Source organism: Pagrus major, chromosome 13 (assembly GCF_040436345.1).
Source record: "Pagrus major chromosome 13, Pma_NU_1.0".
Taxonomy (NCBI): domain Eukaryota; kingdom Metazoa; phylum Chordata; class Actinopteri; order Spariformes; family Sparidae; genus Pagrus; species Pagrus major.
This window is the reverse complement of record NC_133227.1, coordinates 14,081,481-14,107,389: the sequence shown is the minus strand read 5'-3', so window position 1 is coordinate 14,107,389 and position 25,909 is coordinate 14,081,481. Positions and strand designations below refer to the sequence as shown.

Below are 25,909 nucleotides of genomic sequence, written 5' to 3'. Positions count from 1 at the left end.
GCCCTCTGGCAGGATAATCTTAGTAATATGTTGTAGTGTTTGATGTGCTGTTATTTTCAAGTCTTGTACTGTGTGCAGGTTTGAGATTACAGCCAAGAACATCTGTGAAGATTGTTCCTGTGTGTGTGATGCAACACTATTTCACAGCCTGTTAGGATTTAGAAAGTCCTGTAGTGTGTGCCCTGCTTAAGAGTCATTCTTAAATTGATTATATCAGTAATGGTGTTTTATCTTGTATATTTTCTGCGTGTCTTATCAAGTTAATTTCCTTTTTTTCATTGAAACTTGAACAATAACAAGCCCTTAAACTGTCAGTAGGCTCTGCTTGCACTACAGTCAGGCTTTCACAAAAACCTCCTTTTTGTATCTGTAAGTCCTGCTCTTTGAATCTCTGAGTATAAAGGCTTGATGTAGTTTTGTTGCGAAAAAGTTGCATAATTTGACCAATGATGAAATAAGATCAGTGAGTAGTAGTGGAGGAGGATTTCAGAGAGTGGGGTATGCATAGAATTGACTATTACTAACCTTTACCTCCTTGTATCTTAACTCAGAGTCTCTGGCCCTTAAGTCCAATTATCTCAATGCAGAGACGTTGTTTCAGTGTTTGCTAGACGCTGTCATCCTGCAGCTGCTGCAGACTCTTCCATCCCCCCTAAAACAGAGGACTTTTACTCTTTCAATTTCCTCTGTTGTCCACTTGAGTTTATTATACTCATGTAGATGATGGTTAAAAATCATCCTTGAGGTCTTTGTCTGTGACTGTGTGTGTGTGACTGTGTGTGTGTGTGTGTGTGTGTGTGTGTGTGTGTGTGTGTGTGTGTGTGTGTGTGTGTGTGTGTGTGCGTGTGTGTGTGTGTGTGTGTGCCTCACTAGTCAATTTGTGAAATGCTGCTGTGGAAGTCTGTTTTATTTCCCTCCCTGTCCTCGGCTTCTCTCAGCCTCTCAGGAAACAAAGACGGTCTTTCAAGTTGATGAGACTTCTCATCAACTTGAAGTTGTTCTAAGAGGGAAATGCTAACTCAAATTTACCTTCATCAAATTGTCCAATGTCCTGTTTCTTTTCCTTTCCTTTCCTTTCCTTTCCTTTCCTTTCCTTTCCTTTCCTTTCCTTTCCTTTCCTTTCCTTACCTTTGTCTCTGGATGCTGACCTTATTACATTCAAAAAGTCCCTGCTCTGGAGAGTTTGTCCTTGCAGATTCTTGGTCATTGATTCACCTCGACTACAGCTCTTATGTTTAACTCCAAAAAGGTTGCTCATCAGGCAGAATGGCAGGCTTACTTCATATCCACTTCTTCTTAATTATGTGTTATTTTATTATCTTCTCAATGAACTGATTTATCGTTTAGATGAAAATATCTCTAAAGAATTGTGAAAATTTCCATATGTAGTTTGCTGATTCTCAAGTTGACGTCCTCAGATTGCTTAATTTGTTTGACCAGTAGTCTGAATTCAAAGATGTTCTATTTACAATGATAAATCTGAAAAGCAGCAAATTGTCACATGGAAACAACAAACAAACTGGAAATATGAAATTTGCTAAAAAAAAAAAAAAAGCAGATGATTCTGCCAATGGACTAACTTTATTTTATTCTTTTAGAAGAAAACATAACTTTTCCAATCAACATTTTTATAGAGAAATTCACAGTGGTCCTTGTTGCTTCTAGCTGTCTCTGTGATGAGCGGTAGAGAAGGCGATTCTGGAGAAAGATAGTTGATTGCTGTTGTGGATATTGTCAGTATCCAGCCCGAAATTCTAACCGACCTATGTACAACCTGGGAACATCTATCTTTCTCCAGAACCACCTTCCCTACCTTTTTAATATGAATCACTAAAAATGTGAAAAATGTGTAATTTTAGTTCTTGAATGCTCAATACTTAATTACATTGCTGTTTGATGTGTGTATTTCAAACATTTATTTTCTTCCTTGTGTTTTCTTTTTTATTTTAGCTTCTTCATCATGCAAGTGTTGACTTTATTTTTGACAAACACATTTGAACTTGCTATGACATCAAGCTAAGTAGGGCTGAAATAATGTATCCACTTACTGAGTTTTGGACTGTTGGTTGGACAAAACAAGCAATTTTTAGTTAGGTTTCCCGGATATTCACAGTCACTTTTTCCATTTTTCTTTTGGAAAATGTTTTATAGACTAAACAATGAATCGATTAATCAACAAAAGAATCACTAGTGAAATTTACATGAGTGTGTGTGTGTGTGTGTGTGTGTGTTGGCTGTAGGGGCCTGAGGCCTGGACGTCACCTAGAGGACGACGACATTGTGCCTGAGCTGGCTCACATTCATCCCAGAGAGAGACCTGACTGGGAGGAGACCATCAGTGCCATGGTGAGTAGTCTGAGTTACCAGGTTGAAGACTCTTGGTATAAAGCCTATCATTGGGCACCTATTCTATTGTATTTCCTCTTCCTACCGCTATCTGCGTGCACTGTTTTCAAATTCCCCATCGCTACGTGAAACAATAACAATCTCAGATCTAACAAACTATATGCTGAAATTGCCGATTTACTCTGACACTAACCTGTTCACTAATGGCACGAATATAAACAAGCCAACAGCTGTTACCTTCTCTTTTTCAGGGATTGAGCCATTTTAATGTGAGAGCTCACCTCCCCATGTGCAAACCAAGTTTCCCCCGAGACTATTTTGCTGGGGCAAAATATTAAGTGCCACCCAGGATGATTGTGACTGGTTTAAAGACCTACAAACAGGCCAGACCATTTTTCCTTCTAAACCAGTATGAGAATTGATGTAGCCAGAGCTTTCTCCAGAGCTGACACAAACACAGACGCACATGTTGATTCATGTCACATTTGGTTACTTTACATAGACTTCCATCCATTTCCTGGAGATTCCTGGACACAGTTTTAGTCCCCTTTTGGACAAGCCGTCCTAATTAAGTGGTCTTCACGCACACACATGCACGCACACGCTTGCTCTCACACACGCTCACACAGTCATTGCTCTTTTGCATAAACACACATTGACATGACATGACGCAGTCTCTGTTTTGAGTTCATCCAGTGTATTCATCAATGTCCCGCTCTCGTCTCAGATCAGCTAAAGCTCTTACTGGTGTCTGTGTCAGGTGTCAGATCCACTGATGACTTGATCAGCTGTTCACTGCCTGTCACATTCTTATCAGCGTCTGTGGATTGATTAGTTGTGTCTATCTCTCCTATCCAAACTGCTTCTCCTCTGCTCCTGAAACTCTATCACACATTCATGATTAATGCAGGTGACTGTTGGCGTCCTAAAGATACCGTGCTCCACACTCTTTGCATTGATAGTCATCTACCTGCCATCTGTGTACTCCAGTGTCATCTGTTTATTTCTCTCCACACTGGATTCCATTCACCAGACACCATCATTCATTATTTCCTTTCCTCCCATCTTTGGTTCGGTTCTTGCTTCTTGCATCAACAGCACGGTGAAAATGAGGCCGTCTCCATGGTAACATGCCGAGCCACCCGTGGTCGGCGCGTGGTTGGAGCCCTATCGCAAGTGCTCACTTCGATCGGGCAACAGAGAGAAAGAGAAACAACAATCTCACCAGGCTAATGAATATTGATCACAGAGGCGGGGCTTTTAGTTCTGCATGTCTGCTATTCTTTGTTCAATATTTGATACAAGAGGGACTCTGTACTGGAGTGGCATGCATTATGTATGTCTCTGGTGGTTCGAGGAGGTGATGAGAGGCGCTAAGCAACTTAGTGTAAGCTGTCACACCAACGCCCTGTTGAACTGTGAAGGATATTCTGTGTCAAGTTGAGAGCAAGGCATAAAGGAACAAAACAGTCCCATAATCCCTGCAACATTAATGATCAAATGAACAGTAACATCTTCTTCAATAATTATAGATTTGCCATGACTTACAGCATTTAGATCATGGCCGAGGAATTGGTTTCAACAAGCTCAAAGCTTTCACATTAATTTACAACACCAGAGTCACACAGCCAGAAAAGCATTCGGAATGTGCCTGTGGCTGTTTTTGGTTTCACACACTCAAACACACAAACTCACACACACTATTTTACTGGCAGAAAGTATTAAAGAAGCTCCATTTTTCATAAAGTTGTGAAGCCATGGCAAGTTTTGCTGCTGTCCCTCTGTCCACCTCTGTCAGCCTCGTCCAGTTAGAGGTGGTGTAGTCTTAAAAACTGCGTCCTCATCTGCATACCACCTTTACTGTCACTGACCGTCTGGCTGTGGAGTCACAAGCTGAATACAGGAAACTTTCACAGCTCTGGTCCACCTTGACTTTAACTTCTTCACACTTCACTTTGCCAGCAACTCTGTGATACAGTTTTCCTACAGATTCCTTTTGCTTCTTTGCTTAATTTCCCATCAGTGCTTTTTGTATCTCTTTATCTGGAGATGCACCGATTTATGGGCCAAACATCAGTATAGGCCCATTTTCGCCTTGTTGGTATCGGGCCTATCTGAAAATAAGATTACATTCACCCATAACAGTAGCCCATGACAATCTGATGAGTCACATCAGTTTTGTGCTGGCACATTCATGAGCTACTTGCCTGTGACATCCACCTATGTAAGTACTGAAAAAATCTTCTCATTGAATTGGTAGTTGTGTAGAAGGGTGAAAATGCCTTTGAAGCAGTTACTTTCCCAAAAAACCCAATTTTTTTCATGTGAAAGAAGGTTTTATTGAAGGTTTTTTCAAACATTTGTATGTTTTAATCTGTGTCCTTCACAGATAATGTCATGTAGAGCTGAATGACTTTTAAAACAGACTTTATAATGAAGGTTCCTTTGTTTCCCTGGCACAAAAGGGAAATAAGTATCAACAAAAACAAAAAAAAAACAGTGGCATAATTTATCGGCCAAATCGTTAGAATTTCACAATTGGTTCATGCCTATCTTTTCTTTTCTTTCTCTTTACCTTCATTTAAAGTTATTTTGTCTCCCCCGGGTGTCTTCCAACACCCTGCTGTCAGGTTACTGACCTGAAGATTCCACAATGATAAAATCTGCCAGATTGACCAGCTCTCTGTAAACATGTTGTTGACCACAGCTGCATTTGATTTTCACTCTAATTGAAGCTAAATGAAGCGAGTGGCTGTGATAAGAAATACTTGAACAGCCAAGGGGAGCAGCTGATTGTTCATGGAGCCCTGTGTGGAGTGGATGTTTTGGCCCAACGCTGTGACATATATATATAATGTTTATCATGTCTGGCTTGCAGTTTCTCTTTTCATCCTGCCAATGTAATGTTAGTAGATGTAATTGAAAGCAATTCTGGTATCATTGTTGAAGCCCCGATTCCTCCATGTGACTAGTGACAGCTTTCTAATCTCATGTAGGACAAAGCTGAAATGAACAAGGTCACTCCTGACATAAGCCAGCTAACAAACAGCATGTGTGCTGTAATAACACAGTGAAAGGGCATTTGACAATTAATATCAGTAAACACAGAAACAAACTACAAAAAAAGTAAGCTGTGTTGTTTCACGCAAAGATCTAAGCACCTACACAGAACAAGGTGAAATCTGTTTGTTTAATTACACTGCATGTGCTTTATGCTGCCATGTGGTGAGGCAGCAGACATTAGTGCCTGTGTGGTCCTGTCAGCAAGTCAGGCCTCAAACTGATTCATCTTAGAAATGAATAATAATGAATATACTGTACCCACACTTCCCTCGCCGGCCTTTTTAGGGGAACCAAAAACAGACCTGCCTTAAAAAAATGCCAGAGGCTGCATTGGTGGCAGTGTGTCGCCTCAGGTATCAGTTTGAATATAAATATGATCCAGGAAGTCCAGTTGGAGAGCCATGAGTTTGAAGGTTTATCTGAGGCCAAAACACTGCACAGAAGGTTAGAATATTATAAGGATGGATTTTACAAGTCAAAGGTATCATACCAGCGTAAATGGAGTTAAACAGTAGAAATACAAAGTCCATGTTACAAAATAATCTTCAGAGATTATATGTTTGCACTTTGGATTGGTCAATGCAGGGCCTTGCCAGATGAGATCTTGCTGATGTCATCAAGCCAGGTTGAGCCTGGTTCAACCTTTTTGTTGGGGCCCTCTGTGTTGGTACCCCCCTCCGCTGCAGCAGAGTTGCTTCATCCAAATGAATGAGAGGGAGAGGATAAGGGAGAAATTAAATAAATAAGACAAGATATTGTTTGGAAATAGAGTTGTAACGGTGTGAGATTTTCACGGTACGATAACCATCTCAGAAAATATTACAGTTTCGGGGTATATAGTATTAGAGGACTATTAGAATTATTTTAATCAGTTACAATGGTCCTTAATGGAATAAAGCCGAAAAGGTTGAACAAATGTTTCATATTAAATTTGCAAAATATTATGTCCTGACAGACATAAAACTTGACATAAACTTAAAATATTGTTTTGTTTAATGACACTAATAAAGTAGAATTCAATAGCATAGAAGCAAATGTAGGCAGTAGAATAACCGTCAATTTTCATACCACAGTACACCTTGAAACTGGTATCACTGCAGCCCTCTATGGAAATGCAGTTTCACAACTGACATCCAAACACACACCTCCTACTAAAATATTGCTCTGATGATGAGACTGGTTATCGTGTCAGCCCAAATCACATTTGATGAGCTTATGTAAACACCTCGATGTCTACATCAGTCATCATTTACATTACATCATTGTAAGGGAAGAGAGAAGAGAGGAATTTCTTCCTTTGAAAAAAATATTTTGGATTTCACTGTGCCTTTTAAGTATTCAGTATTTAACTTCCACAAGCAGCTGAAGGGTCATCAAAACAGTTTGAACATACTGTAATACAACAGTTAGATGCACAATAGCATTGGTAGGATGGTGTCATAATGAATTTAAAGTCAAATAGCTTTAATGATTTACCACTTTAACTGGACTCAATCAGCCTCTTGATCTACATTTGTAAACAAACTTGCACTCATTGATTGTCATTGATTATAATTAACACAGGTTGGTTATGAAATTCACTTACTGGCTTGCCTGAATAACGCTTAGTTCTGAATAAAGTTAGAGTTGACCTAAATCAGTTAAACTGCACCACTTCAATGCCTAACGTACTAAGGTCTTCATCCTGTTCACAAGCCCTCTCACTAAACGCCAAGACAGACATTTGATCTCACACTGAGCAATCAGCGATGTTTATAACCAACTGACTTGAATTATTTAAAGTTAAAAGCCAGTTGGCTATTAGAAGGCTGTCGTGAAACAGTGGCAGAGATGTTATCTGCTGGATGGTTGATGTGTGTGTGTGTTTGTGTGTTTAGGCTAGGAGTGCAGAGATCCCTGAGCTGAGGACGGAGCCTCTCATGCGCTCCTGCAGCAGCAGCACGGCCAGCATGAAGGTCAAGAATGTCAAGAAGTGAGTAGACACACAAACTTGCACAAACACACACACATACACACACCTGCCTCTGCCTGTCTCCTCCACCTCTCTCTCATCCCTCTGTCCCTCTGTTCATCTCTATTTATCGCTCTAACTGGCTGTTTATCGCTCTGTTTCCTGCTTGAGTTCCTTCCATTCCCTCAGTCTATTTCTGTGTCTTCCTCCTCCTTTCACTCCCTCTGTTTGCACTGCTCTCTCCTTCTTATACTAGTCACACACACACTCCGAGGTGTTATCGTGAGCAGAGGATGAAGTGCCAACCAAACTGTGTGTGTGTGTGTGTGTGTTCTTTTTTCAGACTTTGCTTCACCAAGGGCCACTTCCCAAAACTGGCAGAGTGTGCTCACTTCCACTACGAAAATGTGGACTTTGGCACAATTCAGGTAGTTACCTTAAATCTTTTTTTCCCCAACATTAATGCCAAATCTAATCACATATATCCCAATGAAGGGGCTGAGCCCTCAGAGCAGTGTGTTTGCTTCAACCTTGTGGTTTTAAATGTTTGGTGGAACTTTCTGTGTAAGATTACAGCACCATGGATGTCAATCACGGTGCAGACGAAGCTTTGAACTTCAATGTTTTTTCAAAGACTTATGGTCTCTCCAGTTATTCCCCTGCAGTGTTGGGTTAGAAATGGAAATATGATGTTCATAAAGACACAAGTATGACTCACATGTCTCTTCCAATTGACATCAAGCAGAATTTATCCTTTTCGCTGTTGATATCACGGGACTGGTTGTTGATTTGCATTTGTTTGATATCTTGTTGAATACCCAATCCAGCATGACCTCATTCACTCCAGCTTCACACACCTCAGAGGTTTTCTGTGGAGAACTGGTTAAAGTTACTTGTAGATCCAGCTGCAACTTGTCTACCTGCCAATTAAACAAGTAGCTGCTGTAGCCTTTTCTGAGATTGATTTAATTAATATCGTTAAAATTGCATTCTGACGTCAAAGTTCCTCTCTGGCTTTAACTGTCAGCGGCCGCCTAGCTGTGGAGTCACAAGCTCAGTCCCCCTTCTCACTTTATCATTTTCACGCCACATTTGCCAGCAGCTCTTTGGTGCAGTTTTCTCTCAGATTTTTTTTTTGCATCAGCTCCTCTTTCATAGATGTTTCTTTTTTGTATCTCTTTATCTTTTTTCCTCACCTTCAAAATATCAGCTGTGAGGAACTTGAATGTCAGACTGGTACATTTTCACAGCTAAGACATGCGTATACCTTTTGTATTCTTGGTAACAGACTCTGTCAAGGCTGTTATTTTATAGTTTGTCTGCATTCTGAGTAAGTATAGGATACTTATGTACCTTAGAATCAGCGAGGATTATAACAATTAAAGGAATACTCCACCAATTTTACACATTAAATCAGCAATTTGTAAGATGTGGCCAGAATTTTCATCAATACATACAATACAATACATTTAAAAAATGAACTCACATTATCAGCAGAATGTGAGGAAACAACAGTGATTGTTTGTCAAAGACATCTATGGTCTGTGTTACAGACATGTCAACTGAAGTTAGCATGCTAACAAGCTAGCCCCGGCCCGTCCTGTCTCTGACACCACTTTGTACCTTAAGAGCCGATAGTCTGATAGTCCCCATAGTTTCAGCTGGGAGTCAAGTTTAACTGCCTCATTAGCTTATTGTAAACACACTTTATTCAAACAAACAATAAAAATAAAACTCCCCAAAACACTCTTGGTTTGCCATTCCCTAATCACCTCTGGTTTGGTCAAAATAAATCAATCCACAGAGTAAGATGGGAAAATATTCTTGCTCTACATGTTGTTTTTACCCACTGCTGATGTCCGACTTGCTCACGCTCCTCTGCTGCTCCACCTCTCTCCTGTCCCCACCTGTGGTGTCCTCTCGTCCCTGGAGTCATAGTCATGGCCACATACCCTGCCTTCAAACTGACCTTCGTTGGTATCGGAGGCTGTGTACAGTCTCAGTTTGGTGCCCCCCCATGTTCCCTGTTAACATTGTTGACTCCCTCTGTCAGGTTGCTGTGTGGGCAGACTCCTGCCACTTAGGTCCATGGCTATCTGAGCTATTTGCTAACAGCTTAGTCAGCAGCAGTAAGTGGTAGTTTTGGAGCTACCTTTTAAATTCCGGCCATTTCTTACAAATTATATCTTAAGTTCATTTTGCTTGAGAAGCATCGAGCCTGTGAAAACAGTTGTATAATTTCTCCTGTGGCTCTGGAAGGAGCTCTCAGAAGTTTGAAATAATAACCCTGGTAAAGTCATATCTGCTTTGATTTTGACCAGAATTTGTGTCTATATGTGCCATATGAGCCATCTGTGAGTGCAATACTACATTGCGAGAATACTCCTTTAGAGGGGATTAAAATAGATTTTAGGATTCACAGTGCTGTTGACTTTGCTGTGTATGCATAAGGGGTGTAAAGATAGAATGGTTTAGTTGTTTAAAATGAACTCTTTTTCTTAAGCTTTCACCAAATGTGTGCAGAGAATGACGAATCAAAGTATGTTCCACTGTTATTTTTATTGTAAGAGTTTGAATTGTCCTGCTGAATTTTGGCATTCCATCATAAAGACTGTCCATACAGTAAGACCTATCTACCATTTACACTGTGTTACTATGCTAAGAAACCAGTAGGGGTCAGCAGTCAGCTAAATTTCTCACACATTTCTGTTGGGAAGGCGGACTGAGAGAGTTCTCTCTAAAGCTTAGATCTACTTCACCTGCAGATAATTTGTTGATGCATCTCAGGTTACACCACAGAATATGTCTATTAATTCACTGCATAAAGGAAACTCTTGAGCTAAAATGAATTGTCTGTAGTCAGTAGATTGGTTCTCCTTTTGTTATCCCAGCTGTGTGAGCTGGCTGGTAATACTGGCACGCAGCAGCATGACTGTCTTACCCTTTGTGGCTTTCATTGCTTTCAAGAGTCCCAGTCTTTTTGTTTTGCTACTCTATGCTTTCAGTATTCAGTGCGGCTCCTGCCTCTTTTTCAGTGAACACAACCCCGAGCCAAAACTCACGTCTTCTTTGTTTGTTCAGGGAATAATTAATCTGTATTTGTTCCCTGTGTCAATCAGTATATTTTATGAATAATCTTGCCTCATCCAAACATGTTTGCTTGTTTAATGAATTGGTCACAATTGTATTCTGTTTATTTTTGCCCAAATGATTCGGACATGATAGAAATATGAATCTATGTTCACTCAGTTAAGCATTCAGAGAGTGTTACCACGAATACATTTTTTTACATTCATCAAGTTGGTTGTTTTACTGCATGATACATACATAATGTTTGTGGAGTTGTGTATGTTCCTCACATATTCAGACAGTTGACAATGCATGCAAATATGGACATATTCACTGAAATACTATTTGTAGTATTTTCATCTATCTGTACCAGTTATTGTTAAAGTTCACCTGGTGCAGTTAAGGAATATATTGTGTTAGAAACCTACCAGTAGTTGGTTATTGTGCATCAAGCCTGACAGATTTATGAGCAGTGTACTGGACTGAGGAAGGGTTAGGACCTCAGCTCAGGCTGGCGTAAGGCCTTCTGGTGGAAGACATATTATTTCATTTCCATAATAAAAAGCCTTGCCAAAGGAGAATTTGAGTCATGAGAGGTTTTGTTGTGGAAACGTTTGGATCTCATAGTCACAGAAGGCCAAAGAGGAGTGTGCCAGCATTCAGAGCAGCACTTGCGTGGCACTTTTTTCCTAAGACACTGGTATTTCACATAATATTTGTCTGGTCACCTGCCAGTTGTTTTGGCCAAAGAGGGATTTATTTTCAGTTGTTGTGCTGCACAATTGCTCTTAAGGAAACGTTGAAATCATTCGATTTTAATATATTGTTTGTGTGTCATTAACTCAGTCTGGGTCCTTTTAAGTATTTTAAGTCTTAACCTAGTTGTGCAATCAAGGTGTTGCTAATGATGGCTAGATTCCCATGGGTCCATGAAATCCTGGAACGTTTGTTAATTTGAAGGGAAAAAAACGTAATGACTTGAAAGTTTTTGAAAATATACACATAGTATATTTCACAAGGACAACATGGCTACCGCTAATTTGACCTAGAAACCCTCATCTCAGTGCTATGAAAAGGCAGAGTAAAATAGCCAGTTGTATCAGTAGGTAGGCAGGTTTTATTTCTTACTGATGTAGTAGAAAGAATTCAGGTTTTGAAACGTCTGGGTGGTAGGGGGAAACGCATATCAGCGAGTAAACAGACTTCGGTCACACTGACGCTCTCCATTGAGTGAATGCTTCTTCCTGTTTTGGTTGCATAATAACAGACTTGCTTTCTCTGCACCGTAATACATCCATCGTTTTCGCAGGAAAAAAATCCAGCTCGTTGGCAGACCAAATAGCATAGTCAAAGCAAGGTTTATGGGGAACAGTATTTATTTCAAAATGATGAGTTAAAGCAAAAAAGTTTGCCTCATTGTTTAATGCGCCACTTGCCTTGAAAAAGTGCAACAGTCACGTGGGTGCATGAGTGATTGTATCCTTGATCTGTGGCTTGAACTGTGGCTTGCCATGATGGGTCCTTTAAATTGAGGTGATTGAGCCTGGAATGTCATTAAAATGTCATTGGATGTTTAAGAAGGTGTGTGACTTTGAGATGGGTCTTTGAGCTCAGTGTGAATATCATCAATGTTCTGTGATGTGTAACTGTCATTTCTACATGTGTTGTGACTGGGTGCATGTTTTTAATTCTTAACACAAGTCTGAACATTGACATCATCATTTGTAAATGTACCTGTAGCTGTGTACTTGTGACAGATAACATACTTTGATGCTTTAAAGTCAGCAGAGAATGTTGCTAAATCTGACTTTAGCTCCCAGTTGAACAGACATGTTATACTATGGTGATTTGAGGTAAAGTGTCTGCAAATTACATTTTAAATGGCCTATGTGCACTCACTGTGAATGAGTCAGCACAGTTACTTGCATCACTCACACTTAACATGTGTACTGTGTGTTTTTGTAGGAGTGTGATCAGTACACACAGTATAATGATGGTTCATGTAAGGTAAGTAGGGAAAGGCAGTATTGCATGTATTTGGGCTGTGTGTCTCAATAAATTCAGATTCAGACCTATACAAACATGGATCTGTCATTGGTTTAATCTTGCCACATGATGCCAAGGGTCAGAATCAGATCTCAGCTTGTACTGGTTTCTAATGGAAGTCTTTCAGTTCTGAAATCTCCTTATTTCATGAATATTCTCTCAAACCTGGATAAATGTGTTTTGGCTTTTGATGTACTGTCCATCCAATGTCACCACCCTGGTCTAGACTGAAATATCTCAACAACTGTTGGATGGATGAGTTTTTGTATAGATATTCATGGTGCCTCAGTGAATGAATCCTACTTTGGCGATCAACTAACGTCTCCTCTTGCTCCATCATCCACCATGTTCTGTGTTTTGTTTTATGACCAGAATATCTGCAAAACTAATGACAGGCCCATCAGAGTTGTCTGTACTTTGTGTTAATTAGTGAATGTTGGTATGCTAACACACTTAACTGAGATGGTGACATTATGCTTACTAAATGTCAGTAAGTTAGCATTATCATTGTAAGCACTGCTGTGCCTAAGTACTCTTCTAAGTACCTAGCATGGAGTGTAGACTTACTATACTGAACCTTCCCAGGATGCTGTGAACATGTCAGTGAGAGCAGAAAGCAATCTGTAAATTAGTTTAGAAACCTACGTCGTCAGGTAGGTTGACTCGGTGATACCGAAATAAAAAGCAGGAATATAACTTTTTATTTACTTACTTGCTTTGACATTGCTTGAGACACTCAGTTGCTTACTTTTCTAAATACATTTCCATATAAAGTTTATAACCAGCAAAGAGGATTTGAGGCCTCTTGCATTAGAATTATTTAATGACAAAATGTGATTGGCCCATAGTTTCCATCCTCTACCTCCAGTTACACCACTGTGGATAAAGCCTCTTCAAAGAATAAAACAATGTGATGATAAAGCTGTGCCATCATGCACAATTGTCCAATCAGGCTGCCAGAACAGAGTAAGAATATGGAAGCTCACCTTTGTGCCTCTGGGAGACATGCTAGTTTTCACGTTGCCCTTCACAAACAGTTTCTTCTGTTGATGATACAGCTGAACAGTAGTCTTAGCAAACAATTCCACATTTCTGCATCAGCTGCCATCATTCTTTGTTATCAAGTAAAATGTTTTTAGTGACAAATGTTCAAGGAAAATGAACCACAGATGTGACATCAATATATGGAATTTATATATGTGGTTGTAAATGTATCAGTAACTTTATAACATTAGATTTTAACATTGATTCATTTTCAAGAACTATTGACTCTTGTTTGATGACTCTCTGCTGGCACACTTACTCTGCAGCTTGATGAGCTATGTATCTATTGATCTATCTATCGATCTACACAACCTAATGATCTAACAATTGATCCATCGATCTACACTATCTATGGAACTATATATGATTTTGTGCGAGCTATCTTAGAATCAATTGAAAGTCAAAGTCACTTTTGCAGGGGAGCTATGATAGGTATTCAATGTTATTAAGAGGTTATAGCTGATGTTTTGGTATTGATCAACCAACACCTTGAATCCTTTGAGCCATGGCTGGAAACACTCCTTAGGGGATGTTTAGATCTGCGCTGACTCAGCAGAATCAAATTCTGACGATTTTCTTCTACTCTTCAATCATCTATTTTTTCCTGAGAGTAGTATTTACTGTACCGTCACCTCTCTGCACAGCACTGCTGTTCCAAGCTGTTATTGGTAGCTGGAATGCCTCTGGCCTTTCTCCTCTGACCTGGCACATTGACAAGGTGTTTGGTTCAGAACTGCTGTGGGCTGCATGTTTTATTAATGTGTGTTTTCCTAGTCTCTATATTATATAGAAATGGCCAGAGGGCAAGTATTTAGAATACGATGGAACCGCTGTGTCTGGCAACAAAACAATCCAACAATATATCATTTTAAGTAACACATTCTTAAGTGTACTGTAACAAAAGGACTTGTTGACCCTGTCCACATGCTGTTTATATTGAGTTGCAGCCGCACAGTTTGTTGTTGAAAGGAGATGGCTGTTTGCCTTAACAAGCATGTGTATCTAATAAAGGAGCCACTTTCTTAAGACCACATTTATTCACAACAACTTGAGTATTTTCAGTTCATAGTGTATAGTGTATTTACTCTTATCCTCCAGACAGTTTGACATGTCACTGTCTGTGGCTTCTGCCCTCCTTGATGTCTCTCTTGAATGGCCTCCAGCTTCCTTCGTTTCCACTCTGTTCCCCTCAGCCCTCTTCCAGCCCTGCAGGACGGTTGCTATCATACAGTCTGCATCCAGACAGGAGGAAAACAACTTTATTGACTTGAACAGTACTTTCCCACTGTGCCCTGCTCCTCCATATGGTTTAACTACAGCCTAGCATTTTGTACTGCCTTGTTGCACACTGAGGTTCCAGCTCTTACACATTTTACTATTAATGGAGAGTTCAAAACCACGCGAGCTGCTGCTTTCAAAAAACTGTCAAACTACTGTTTGGCTTACAATGATTTTCAGCATTTAAAGTTATTCTGAGATTGTTGAAGGGGAACTCCACTCAAAAATGTGTTTTGGGTGTTCTCTGTGCTGTAAGCTGTTTTCACATGGGTAAAGTTTCTCTGTGCTCACTTTAAATCAACATACAAGTACATGCAAGCAGAATTTTGTTGCATCACAACTAGTTTGGAGCCAAATTTGATTCAGTATGCAACTTATGCGAGTGTAATGTAGAAACTTGAAACCTTCAGAATGAACTTTTGATAGCAGTGGGAAACCTCCTGTGTTCAGCAGTTAAATGTTCAAAATTAACAGTATTTGCTGGCTTGTTAGGGCCAAGTGTTCATAGCTACTTTTTGATCTTTTAAATTACAGTATGGTTAAGCAGTTGTGAGTGGTTTAAAATTTATAGTGATACAGGGCTATCGAGTTTGATATTGTATCAGGCTTGATTGAATTAAAGGGTACTGTTGGGCCTTGGCAGAGGTATGCACTCTACTCAGTGCCATTCTAATTGTGAATGGAACATTTTGGGGTTTTGAACTTTTGGTCAGTCAAAATAAGCAACTTGAAGACACCACCTTGTTCTCTGAGAGTATGTGATTGGCATATTCTTACAATTTTGAACATTAAACGGATCAATAATTACACAATCAATCATCAGTTGCAGTCCTACTTTTCAGATAAAATTCCTGAAAACCCTCTTGCTTTACCAGTATAGCGTGTATCATCAGCCTCGTGTCCATATCCTTTCTGGCCATATGGCATCTTTTATTTTCCTGCCATTTGTTTGTTTTCAGGGCTTCCACTGTGGTACTAAGGTCACAGCCAGATACTGTAGACAGCCCTTCAACACAGAAGGTCTCTGTTCTCATACACACAGCCAGAGGCCAGACATTTAATGGCTGTGTACGCAGTAAACATTATGCACAAAAGAATCTGATATGAATAGTATTTTGCTACCAGACACTAGTGCATTATGCCGTTTTTTCAGGTACGGGTGTTCTCAGATGTAGATTAATAATAAACACGGAGTGTGATAAGTGGTCTGAGACATTGTGTGTGTGTGAGTGAGAGAGAGAGAGACAAAGAGAGCAGGGTGGTGTATCCCCTCTTGAACAATACTCATGGTCGATCAATCAGAGTTTAACAGCTGTGAAGGGGAGCCCCCTCTCTCATCTCAGTGCAGTTGCAAAGGCTGTGATTTTAGTGTGTGTTTGAATGAGAGCAGTAGGTTGTGTGTATGCGTGCATCCATGCATGTGATAAAGATTGACGCCCCGTTCTTGAGGCCAGCTCACTGTGTGTTGCTGTACTGCTGATGTGTCTCAGCTGCTTCTACCTTCAGTCTGTGACGTGACAGAAACCGTCTGGAGGGGGATGGGATCTGCTCATCATTTTGTTGCTGCTCTTACCTATCCATCCATCCATCCACCCATCCTTGCATCCATCACTTGCCAATCTGCATCCGCCCTGCGAGCTGAGCATCATGACACAATATGCTCCTACTGCCCACTCGCCCCTTTTACTCACAAAGGACCAAGAGAGATGCATAGAGATGAATTCCCTCCCCCAGTGGGACCCAATCCATCAACTACAGCACCACACTGACGGCAGCACCGGGCAGCACCCACCCAGGCAGGCTGTCCTTTAAAGGCACAGGGTTGACTGACAGCCAGATCCACACATTATTTGTGACAATAATCTGCATTTTTACACAAGGACTTTGCTATAGATAAACCAAACCAAAGATCAACAAGAGATTTAACTGTTTTAACTGTATAATATTTAGTGTGGACAAAGCAAACTCAGCCAGGGCCTGCAGAGATATGATGTCAAACCCACTAACACATGGTCATTCAGAGAACCTCTCTCCACTCTTTGTGTGCAGAGGATGATGTAACGCTTAGACTCATTCTGCCCTTGTTAGAGGAAACAAAAGACCAGCCAGAGTGCACTCAGATGCGCACACATTACACACACATTACACATTACACATAACGTTCCTCTTTTTCCTTGTTTCTCTCATGGTCGTGTGATTGTCCCCAAAGTCAGAACACACATTATAAAGTGGAACAAAATCCACTCAGGCTGCTCAAGATATAATTCAGTATCCCAAACTATCTCAATTAGTTGTGACAATGTCAGCATATTTCATCAATACTTAAAATTCAGTTAGTTTGTATTTGTGAGCTAGTTTAATTGTCGCACATTATAAGTTTGGTTATGAACATTGGTAAATTATGAATTCTATTGTGAGACTAACCTAGCATTAGGTTGTGAGACATTCAATCTTAAATTATTATACATGCAAATTGTAAAAATTTGCCAACTGTGGCATAAGTGTCTTAAATTCTGGGCTTGTAATGCTTTAAAACAAATCTTAGGTGCTCTCCTCCAGTTGGTAAGTGGCTCCTGATCAGAGCAGAATCCTATGTGACTACAGGTGTTTATTCCGGCAGGTTCGCACCCGACTCTTAGATTGGCGCATGGAATTACAGCACGTTTTTTACAGTTGAGTTCCATCCACTTCAAACTAGCATGAAAAGTGAGGATGTGTTCCATGTTTTTTTTATATCACCAATTAAACTTGAGCCAGATGATTTTTCACCAACTGTTTATGTCAGAGGCAAATGTAAAAACTGTCTGTGTATGTATTCATGTTCCAAACATGTTTATCAAATGCATCAATGCGGTATACAGATGTACAAACGTGTTCCCAGAATGATCTAGATGTCTCCTTAACTGTTTGTGATTTGTCCACTAAACTGGCATCCAGCCAGTCGGCAAGAAACATTACCAGCCCAATTTCTGTTCCATGTACTCTCTCTTGTTATGGCATATGCAGCTCGACTAGACTGATTTATTTCCCCTTCCTATGTCACACTTGACAAACCATCCTGTCCTCTCCTGTCTGACCTGGGGGGCCTCCAGCAGGGAAATGCCTGGTACGTGGGAACATTTTAGCTGCTGAGCTGGATGCTGGAGTAACTGCTCCACTCCAGGAGCACGGCAAGCATGTGAGGAACGCCTCACCCCTTTCTGGCCTCCTGAAAATGAAGGCGAGATAGAAAAGACAAAATTGCAATATCCTCTAGACATTGAGATGTTTTTGGTGTTTTCTGCATTCCAGTCATTCTGTAAAAGTGGAATGTAGACGTGTCTCGAAAGGATATATTTCATTTCACCTCATACATCAGACCTGTGGTTGTGAATAGTGCCCTTTCTCTACATTATCTAGCACATTATTGTGTGATTGTAATGGGCCTACAGCTAACAGTGAGGTGGGATAACAGCAGAGTGGCCTGAATTAGCAGGATGCACATATTGATGATAAACTCTCAGCACTAAGGTAGCAATCCATTTTAGCCCCATTCAGTACTCTTTCATCTGAGGGTCATTCTCTGTTAGCTCCCTGCCCTTCAACTTCTGTGTGTGCATGTACTGTCAGCGTGTGAGTACACGCACACTGCACTAAACAAGTCTTTCTCATAATGGGATTTGTTTTGTGAACCTACTCCAAGTCATGATCTCATTCCCTTGCAGCGTTCTGTCTCTGCATTAAATTCCCATTGCACTCCTCAGTCCCACAGATCCATTTTTATAGCTTTAGCAATGATTTTACATGTAGCCCCTTCACACTTCCTCCTTTAGCTCTGAAGTACTGCAGCAAAGCCCTGCAGGCAGCCCTGCACTCGAAACCCCTCTAGTTCTGCAGTCTGCCGAAAATACCACAGCGTGAAAATAGTGTCATGGGAGACCAGACATTATTTTTAGCAGCATTATTCTGCCATTTTCTGCAAACTTGCATCCACACCTTTTGACATTAATGAGAGACTTCAACCTATGTAGTGCCTATTCTTACTTAGTGATGAATCACAAACAGCAATATGAGTCCAAGTCCTCACATTTTGTGGTCAGACTAACTGTTTGAGGTCTGTTTTGCCATTGGAGATTAAATTACAAAGACAAACATAAATTTATAGCACAATTCATTTAACAGAGTGGTTTTGCTGCTGGAGCCTGTCATGTTTTGTGTCATGATGATGAGAGCAGTCTTCTTTTGAGAGCAGGAATAGCAAAACATTTTTTTTGTGGATTTGTTGTTTTGTTGTGGTAGATAAAGGTCCACTGATCCACCAAAGCAGATGAACTTGCAGATAGCTTTTGGTGCGCTGTAGTTAGCATTCAGTTTGGAAAGTTAGCATAGCTCTGCGTCTTTGATCTGAAGCCAAGTTAGCATGACCAGCTCTCTTAGGTTACAGTTGTAGCAGAGAAGGGACCACTGTGTGCCCTGTGGGCCAACAAGCACTGCTGCTCATTGTAAGTGCTTCAGATAATGTTTGTATTTTATTCAAAGGATCATAGATCAAGTGCGGCATTGTAGCTGGACCTAACAGACCTGGGCCCTCCCACTTGTACAACCTGCCCACCCTAAATGACCGGTATACATACATACATACATACTGTATGTATATACACCTGCCAACAGTCCTGATTTTCCGTGGAGTCTTCCTATTTTCAGCCCATACTCCCACTGTGCCCCTGATTTTTGGTAATTTCTCCTGCTAATCTCCTGATTTCATAGTAATACTAATCAATTGTGAATGTCTAAGTTTCTTAGTTTGAATTTGTCTGATTCTTTGATTTATGACCTAATACCTGCAGGATGAATGCTATTCCCATCTGCCTCCCTTGTACTTATGTTTGTGCTGGCATGTTCTCCCTAAACACTCTAAACTCACTGTGGTAAACGGTGACCATGAGAAACATATCCTAACCATCAGCATGTTAGCATTGTAATTATGAGCATGTTATCATGCTGATGTTAGTATTCACTCACTTATTTTCTAAAGTTTTGGACTCTGCTTGTCAAGTAAGCTCTTCGTGCATTATTAGTAGCTGTCATGTCTAATTTAATCTCTTCCAAAGATAACGTTTTAGTCCTCAGTGCAGTGGAAGTAAGTTCATTGTGGGTCTAAGTTTAGGACTTCAGTATCATAGCATCCCTGAATGATCTAGTTAGAACACATTCAGCCAACACTAAATTGTCGACTGTGGCTGTAACAGTCATATATTATATCAGATCATTCATGGTGCATCTTCATTTTTGTAGAAAATGATGTTATTTGATGAGGGTCTTTGCTTTTAGTATTCAAATCTGAAACTTTGGCTGTGGTTGCATTTCCTGGACATCTGACCCCTCCCCACACGTGGTTTGTGATAAATCAGTCCAACCTGTCATGGCCGTAGCAGAGCTGAACACTGACTGAACTGGGTCATCATTGGATTATCATTTCAAATTCATAAGCAGACTGGTAGTAAAGAACGATTTGATGCTCTGCTCTGGTAGCCAGTCCACCAGACATCCCAGCTAACTGAGAGGTACTACTCATCCTGAACACTGCTTTTTCAGGAAAGCTGAAAAAAGTATGGTTTAGTGGTGACTCTTTGCAAATTGACACATTACCGCACTTCCACTGTAAATGTTTGGTTGCAGGTGTGGTTTGAGGGACATTTCTGAAGCTTTGATCACAGAATCATGTCAGGAATGATGTTTGCAGCAATAAAAGTAAGTAAATTAGTTTGTATTTTCCTTCTGTTGTTGTTAGATATCTTTTTCTTCTACAGAGAAACATACACACACTGTGCATGTTTCATGCAGCACAGGGAGGGACTTTGTGAGCACTGCAGGTCCCATGCAGCTCTGTGTCCTTGTGGCCTCTCTTGGCTCCCACATGTCCTCCTCCATGAGGCTGGCTGTTTGCTGGGATTTCCGCTCTCCTCTCCAGCAATAGGTCTTTTTAATCCATCTCATGTGTGGATGGCACATATGAAGTCATCACAACTGATGCAACCTACACTTTTCTTTCCCTTCCTTTTTTTGTTTGAGGTATTTGGCTGCAACCTGAGAGCAGGCGTTTATTTTTTAGGTTGTATTTTTGGTGACTCTATTTCTACTTTGCAAGTGTGGTAGACTGCGAGCTACCACACTGGGCGGTTATTTATTGTAGAGCATTTTTAGATGCAGGGTTTGGTCGCCTGGAGTTGAAGTAGCTTCCCATTATTTACTGCACTTGCAAAGCATCAGTTATTGACATAATTAAATGTGCTTTGAGCTGTAATGCTCTGACGTGCTTTGATTCTATTAATTATCTACTCTAGATTTCCTCAGTTAAGCGCTGAATAAAATGTCACTGTGCAAGAGGACGGGAGAGAGGGCTTCACATGTGGAAAGTAGACACTGTTCTCGTGCAAGTGCACCCCCTCCCCTTTTTTTGTTACCTCCTGCCCTCTCTTTTTCCTCTGCCTCTTTCTGCTCTCTCTCCATCCCTTCTCTTTGTCCTGGGAACGTACCAACCAGAGAGGGGGAAGAGAAGGAGAGAAGGGGGAGGGGTGAGCCAGCATGTCAGACAGGAGAGAGGAGGGAACAGGGAGAGAATAGCATGTGGTGAAGGGACAAGGAAAGCAGGCTGAGAGGTCGGCAGAAGAACGAGACTGAAAGAAAAAAGCTTTTTTTTGTCATCCATTTGCTCCCTCCCATTATTAACTGCTGCTCATCAAATTGGGTGTTAAAGTTCTGTTGGGCGCCAGTCAGAGAAAGGACACCAACAAGAGAAAAGAAGGCGAGAACATGAGGATGGGGCATCACAATGGTGAAATGGGAGAGAGGGCAAGATGGAGGAGATGAAAGCTGTCCTGTTGAGGAATCTCCACCTCCTGTCATCCTCCAACAACACCACCGCTGCAGCTAATATTGTTGCCTCCCTCCCTCTGTCTCTGAATCCTGCTCTGGGAGAGCTTACTCTGTCTGGGAAAGAAAGTGGAGAGTTGACATTTACGTCCTGCCGAGGGGAATTGTGTTCTGGACCAGCCAAACAGGACTCTGCGAGACGGGATGTACATTCTCACACTTGCACAGAGAAATAGAGACTGGGGACAGGTGTTGGAGGATTAAGGAGGGGCAAACTCTGAGCATGAAGCTGCACGGCATGAAGAGAAGGACAGTGTAGAAACTAAAACAAGGCAGGAGAGACTTAAACGGCTGTGAGTACAAAGTGTCTTTCTTACTCTTTCATTATTCTGCTGCTGCTCTGCAGGTTTTAGAGCAAAGCTTCCCCCCTTGTCCCTGTGTGCCTGGAGGACTCATCAGAATTGCTTGTGTCCAGAATGTGGCTGTTGGTTTTTTCTTCTGCAGAAACCTTTGTTAGAGGGACAGTGCACCTTCACCTCTGTCTTTAACTTGCTCTCTTTGCAAGATGACCACCATGGCTGGGATTTCTCTTGCTTTTGGGAATTTAATGAGCCTGCTTATTCAATGTAAACAAGAAGAAAGTGCAGACCACCCATTGTTGTGTGTTTTTTTTCCAGTATCACCATATACAGCTTGAGGACATAGAGAAAGCTCTAACTTTATTATTGCAGTGTTTTTTCTTGTTGTCACAGAGATCTTTCCTTCCTTCATGTCCATCTTTCCATTGTTCCCATAATGTAGAGTTTGAACTTGAACCCAGTACATCCAGAGTAGCTATATTTTAAATATTTAGTATTATATTTTGTGAAAGAAAACCTTTTCTCACTTTGTTACTCTTATTCTGGTCCTTGTGTTGAGAGAAAATCCAGTTTGTCTAAGACTGGAACGATTGCAGCCCCCTTTGCTCTTAAGCTTTGCTGGGGCTACAGGGACGTGCGCTAGTGCAGTGCAGGTTGGACTGAAATCAAATTATAATGTGGTGTGTTGCATGCATTGCAGAAAACAGGGCTAGACTGGTTGCAAGCCGTTCTGTATGGGTGCACAGGGTCTGGCACTGTGACCGGATCTCATCAGTTGTAATTTGGTTAAACTGCTGGCTAAAAGCAGGAGCACTTGCTGAAATGATGAAGTTGTCATGTCGAGCAGGCACTAGTCTTTGTATCTGGCATAATAATGTATGCAAGTACTAACTTTAGAATAGTTTGATAAATGTCTGTTGTACAGTTGTTTTATTATGCAGCTGGGAGCCAATTATAGTATGCTTCATTGGTAGGTCGCTTATTCAGTAAGTGCCATCTTTAATTTATAAAGACTCTGTCAGCAGATCTACAGTAGACAGTTTAAGACTTGAGACTTGTGGTGAAATATTTCTGTCTATACATTATGCCTCAACATATTTTATTCTCTATGTGACCAGTGTCTTCCTGCAAAATCCCTCAGAAGAGTGCAGCTGTACAAGTTGGTACTGTTCATACGGATACTGTGTGAATTAATGAGGTGTAGACTACTGAGGTAAACAACTCAATCGATCATTTTAAATCCCTGGCGTGGACTTTGTTTATCTGCAGGAAAAAAATTAAAGTCATGTCACCCTCTGGTGATTGTGGTGAAGAATTATAATGGAGTCATGTATGTAGAACTGTAGAGGGAACAGGCTATACAGTAGCTAAACGAGGATTGTATGAGATATTTGATATGTTTGTTGCTCACTGGAAGTTGTGCCAGATCTCAGAGCCTCCAACTCTGTGTTGACTGATATCTGAAATACTGCTCCCAACGAGCTGCTTTAGCCAGCAGCTCTGAGTTTGATTCTGAGTTTTCTGATGTTTTGTCTAATACTACCTCATTCTTGGTACTGCTGCATACCTTTTTTACCAACCCTGATTTTGCTGTACATTTTGGGTTCTTTCATGCAAACCATATGGTGGCTGTGTTACCTTTCCGACTAACACTAAAGGTTTCCCCTATTTGTGCTATATGCTGTTGTTGGTGGTCCTGAATTGATTAAGATAGGGCCAGATGTTGTATCCAAGCTGCCTGGACTGCAGGAATTTCTTACCAACACCTTGAAAACTACCAATCTTTGTTACCATGTTCCACACCACAAGAAAAATTGATACAACATTGAGGGCATTTTTTAGATTTTTATCAAAAGATCAATATAATTTACTTCTGGAGGAGGTGGGGCTCTGTGGGCAGTACAGCGGTACAACTGTCAACTCTCTGTTGGAGAGGAGAGTGAAAAACGCAGCCAATACTGATTAAAGTATTAGTATTGAAAGCATTCAAATATTCAGAATTGATATGTATTGATATTTCAATGTTTTTGACAACACAAGATTTAAAAATGACTGATACCTTCCTGTGGCTGTCTGTCAGCTGTTTACATTAGTCAAAAACACATTTTTGAAAACAAAATTCAAACACATTTGTCACCAGTCTGTTCCAATCACAGAAAGTCACAGGGAAAAGATTTCCCACTTGAGAGTTCACATGAAAGTGTATTACACTGACAGACATCGTCTGGCCCAAGAGTGAAGCAGAGTAAAGCTTTTATGTTTGGGTCACATACAGCAGTCGTTAATAATAAATACAGAGAAGTACAGCAATGCATAAAAAACTGTTATGTTTGTTACTTATCACAGGAACCATGTAGAGGAAGCAGAGATAGGAAGGAGCAAGTAACCAGCCAATTTACATTTTGTTTAAGCAGCTAGTATCTGATGGAAAAAATTACGTCATATCTTCTCTTTTTTATTGTTGAGAAATAACATTCACATTACAGCCACTAAGACAAAGGGCTGGATAACACAAGTATTGTAAGGCTAGATAGGATGAAGTACGATCTAATATCTGTTAGTGCCACCTTAGGGAGGTAATACATCTGTCCTGATGGAAGCAAATTAAACTCACTGCTGGGAATCCGCTTAGATGACCTGAGCAGTCTGTGTGGACCTGGCTTCATAGAACTGGCAAAAATCACATCATTTTACAGCACACGTTCATCATTTTTCTTGGTAGGTTTTTGTTTTTCAGATTGAGATTACCGAATGTCGATTTAGCAAATGTAAGTGCTGATGTATCAAACGGGGACTTGTCAACATTGAAACTTGTACTTCCTTAAGATGAAGCATTTGGTTTTTCTTGTCAGTAATGGCATCAAAGGTAGACTTATCATCCAGAATAGTTCCTGGAGATATGTACCGCTGAAGTGCAGTCACTGTATCCCACTTAATGATGGAACGAGCAAGCGACTGTGTTCCTCATCAAGCAAAAGGCTGACTACCAAACTGAAGAACATACAGTACCTATCTTTATGACTACTCTGATAGCCATTTATGTACAAGACAAATAACAGCAGATGAAGGATGCAGCCATGTGGAAGATGAGTTTACACAACAGATTTTGAATGAATACTTCACAAGTTAACAGTATAATGTTTAGCATGTTCATCATCTTAGATTAGCATGTTATCATGTTAGTATTTTGCTAATTAGCACTAAATACAAATTACAGATGAGGCTGAATGGAGTGTCATTAGTTTTGAAGGTATTTGGTCATAAACCAAATGTATTTAAGTGAGATTTATCCTCTGGGGACCAAGAGTCTGTCTGTACTAAATTTCATGGCAATCCATCCAATAGTTAATGAGACATTTCAGTCAGTGTAATGGACTAACCAACTGACACACTAGCTGTGCCGCTAGCATTGATTAAAATGAGTTTACCAACAAACAATATTTAAATACATGCAAAAAAATCATCAGCTACCTATGTGCAAAGAAGAAACACTTAAAGCTGAAGAGAACCTGAAGAGATGTAACCCATTATTGCTTAAATACACCAGATAATTAACATGTCACAGTTTTGAAATTAGAGCTGCAACATTAAATTATTTTATCGAAAGAAAATTAGTTGCCAAATATTATTGTTTCTTTTCTCTGTCATCTATGACTTTCCTACATTTTTTGTCCTTGGTTGTCCAAAAAAAGCAGTTTAAAGACGCCACTTTGGGGTTTGGGAAATTGTGATGAACTTTTTTTTAATAGACTAAACATTTAGCGGTTGGTTGTGAAAATAATCGTTACTTAAAGCCCTGTTTGAACTAATCCAGTCTTACAGCAAATTGTTTAGTTATTCTACATTGTATATTTAAATAAAACAGCAGTGCATTTTCTGTTCTGCTACATGATGTCTTAGT

General features: G+C 40.4%; 1 protein-coding gene across 2 annotated transcripts in view; it reads left to right on the top strand.

Annotated features, from left to right (window-relative positions):
• The window catches only part of arhgap32b (Rho GTPase activating protein 32b), a 123,546-nt gene that overhangs the window by 53,851 nt on the left and 43,786 nt on the right, over window positions 1–25,909 (top strand). For both annotated transcript variants that reach the window (XM_073479121.1, XM_073479120.1), the window contains exons 3-5: window positions 2,241–2,346; window positions 7,287–7,381; window positions 7,704–7,788. In XM_073479121.1, coding sequence (XP_073335222.1) covers window positions 2,241–2,346; window positions 7,287–7,381; window positions 7,704–7,788 — 286 coding nt within the window. The remainder of the gene's footprint in view (window positions 1–2,240; window positions 2,347–7,286; window positions 7,382–7,703; window positions 7,789–25,909) is intronic.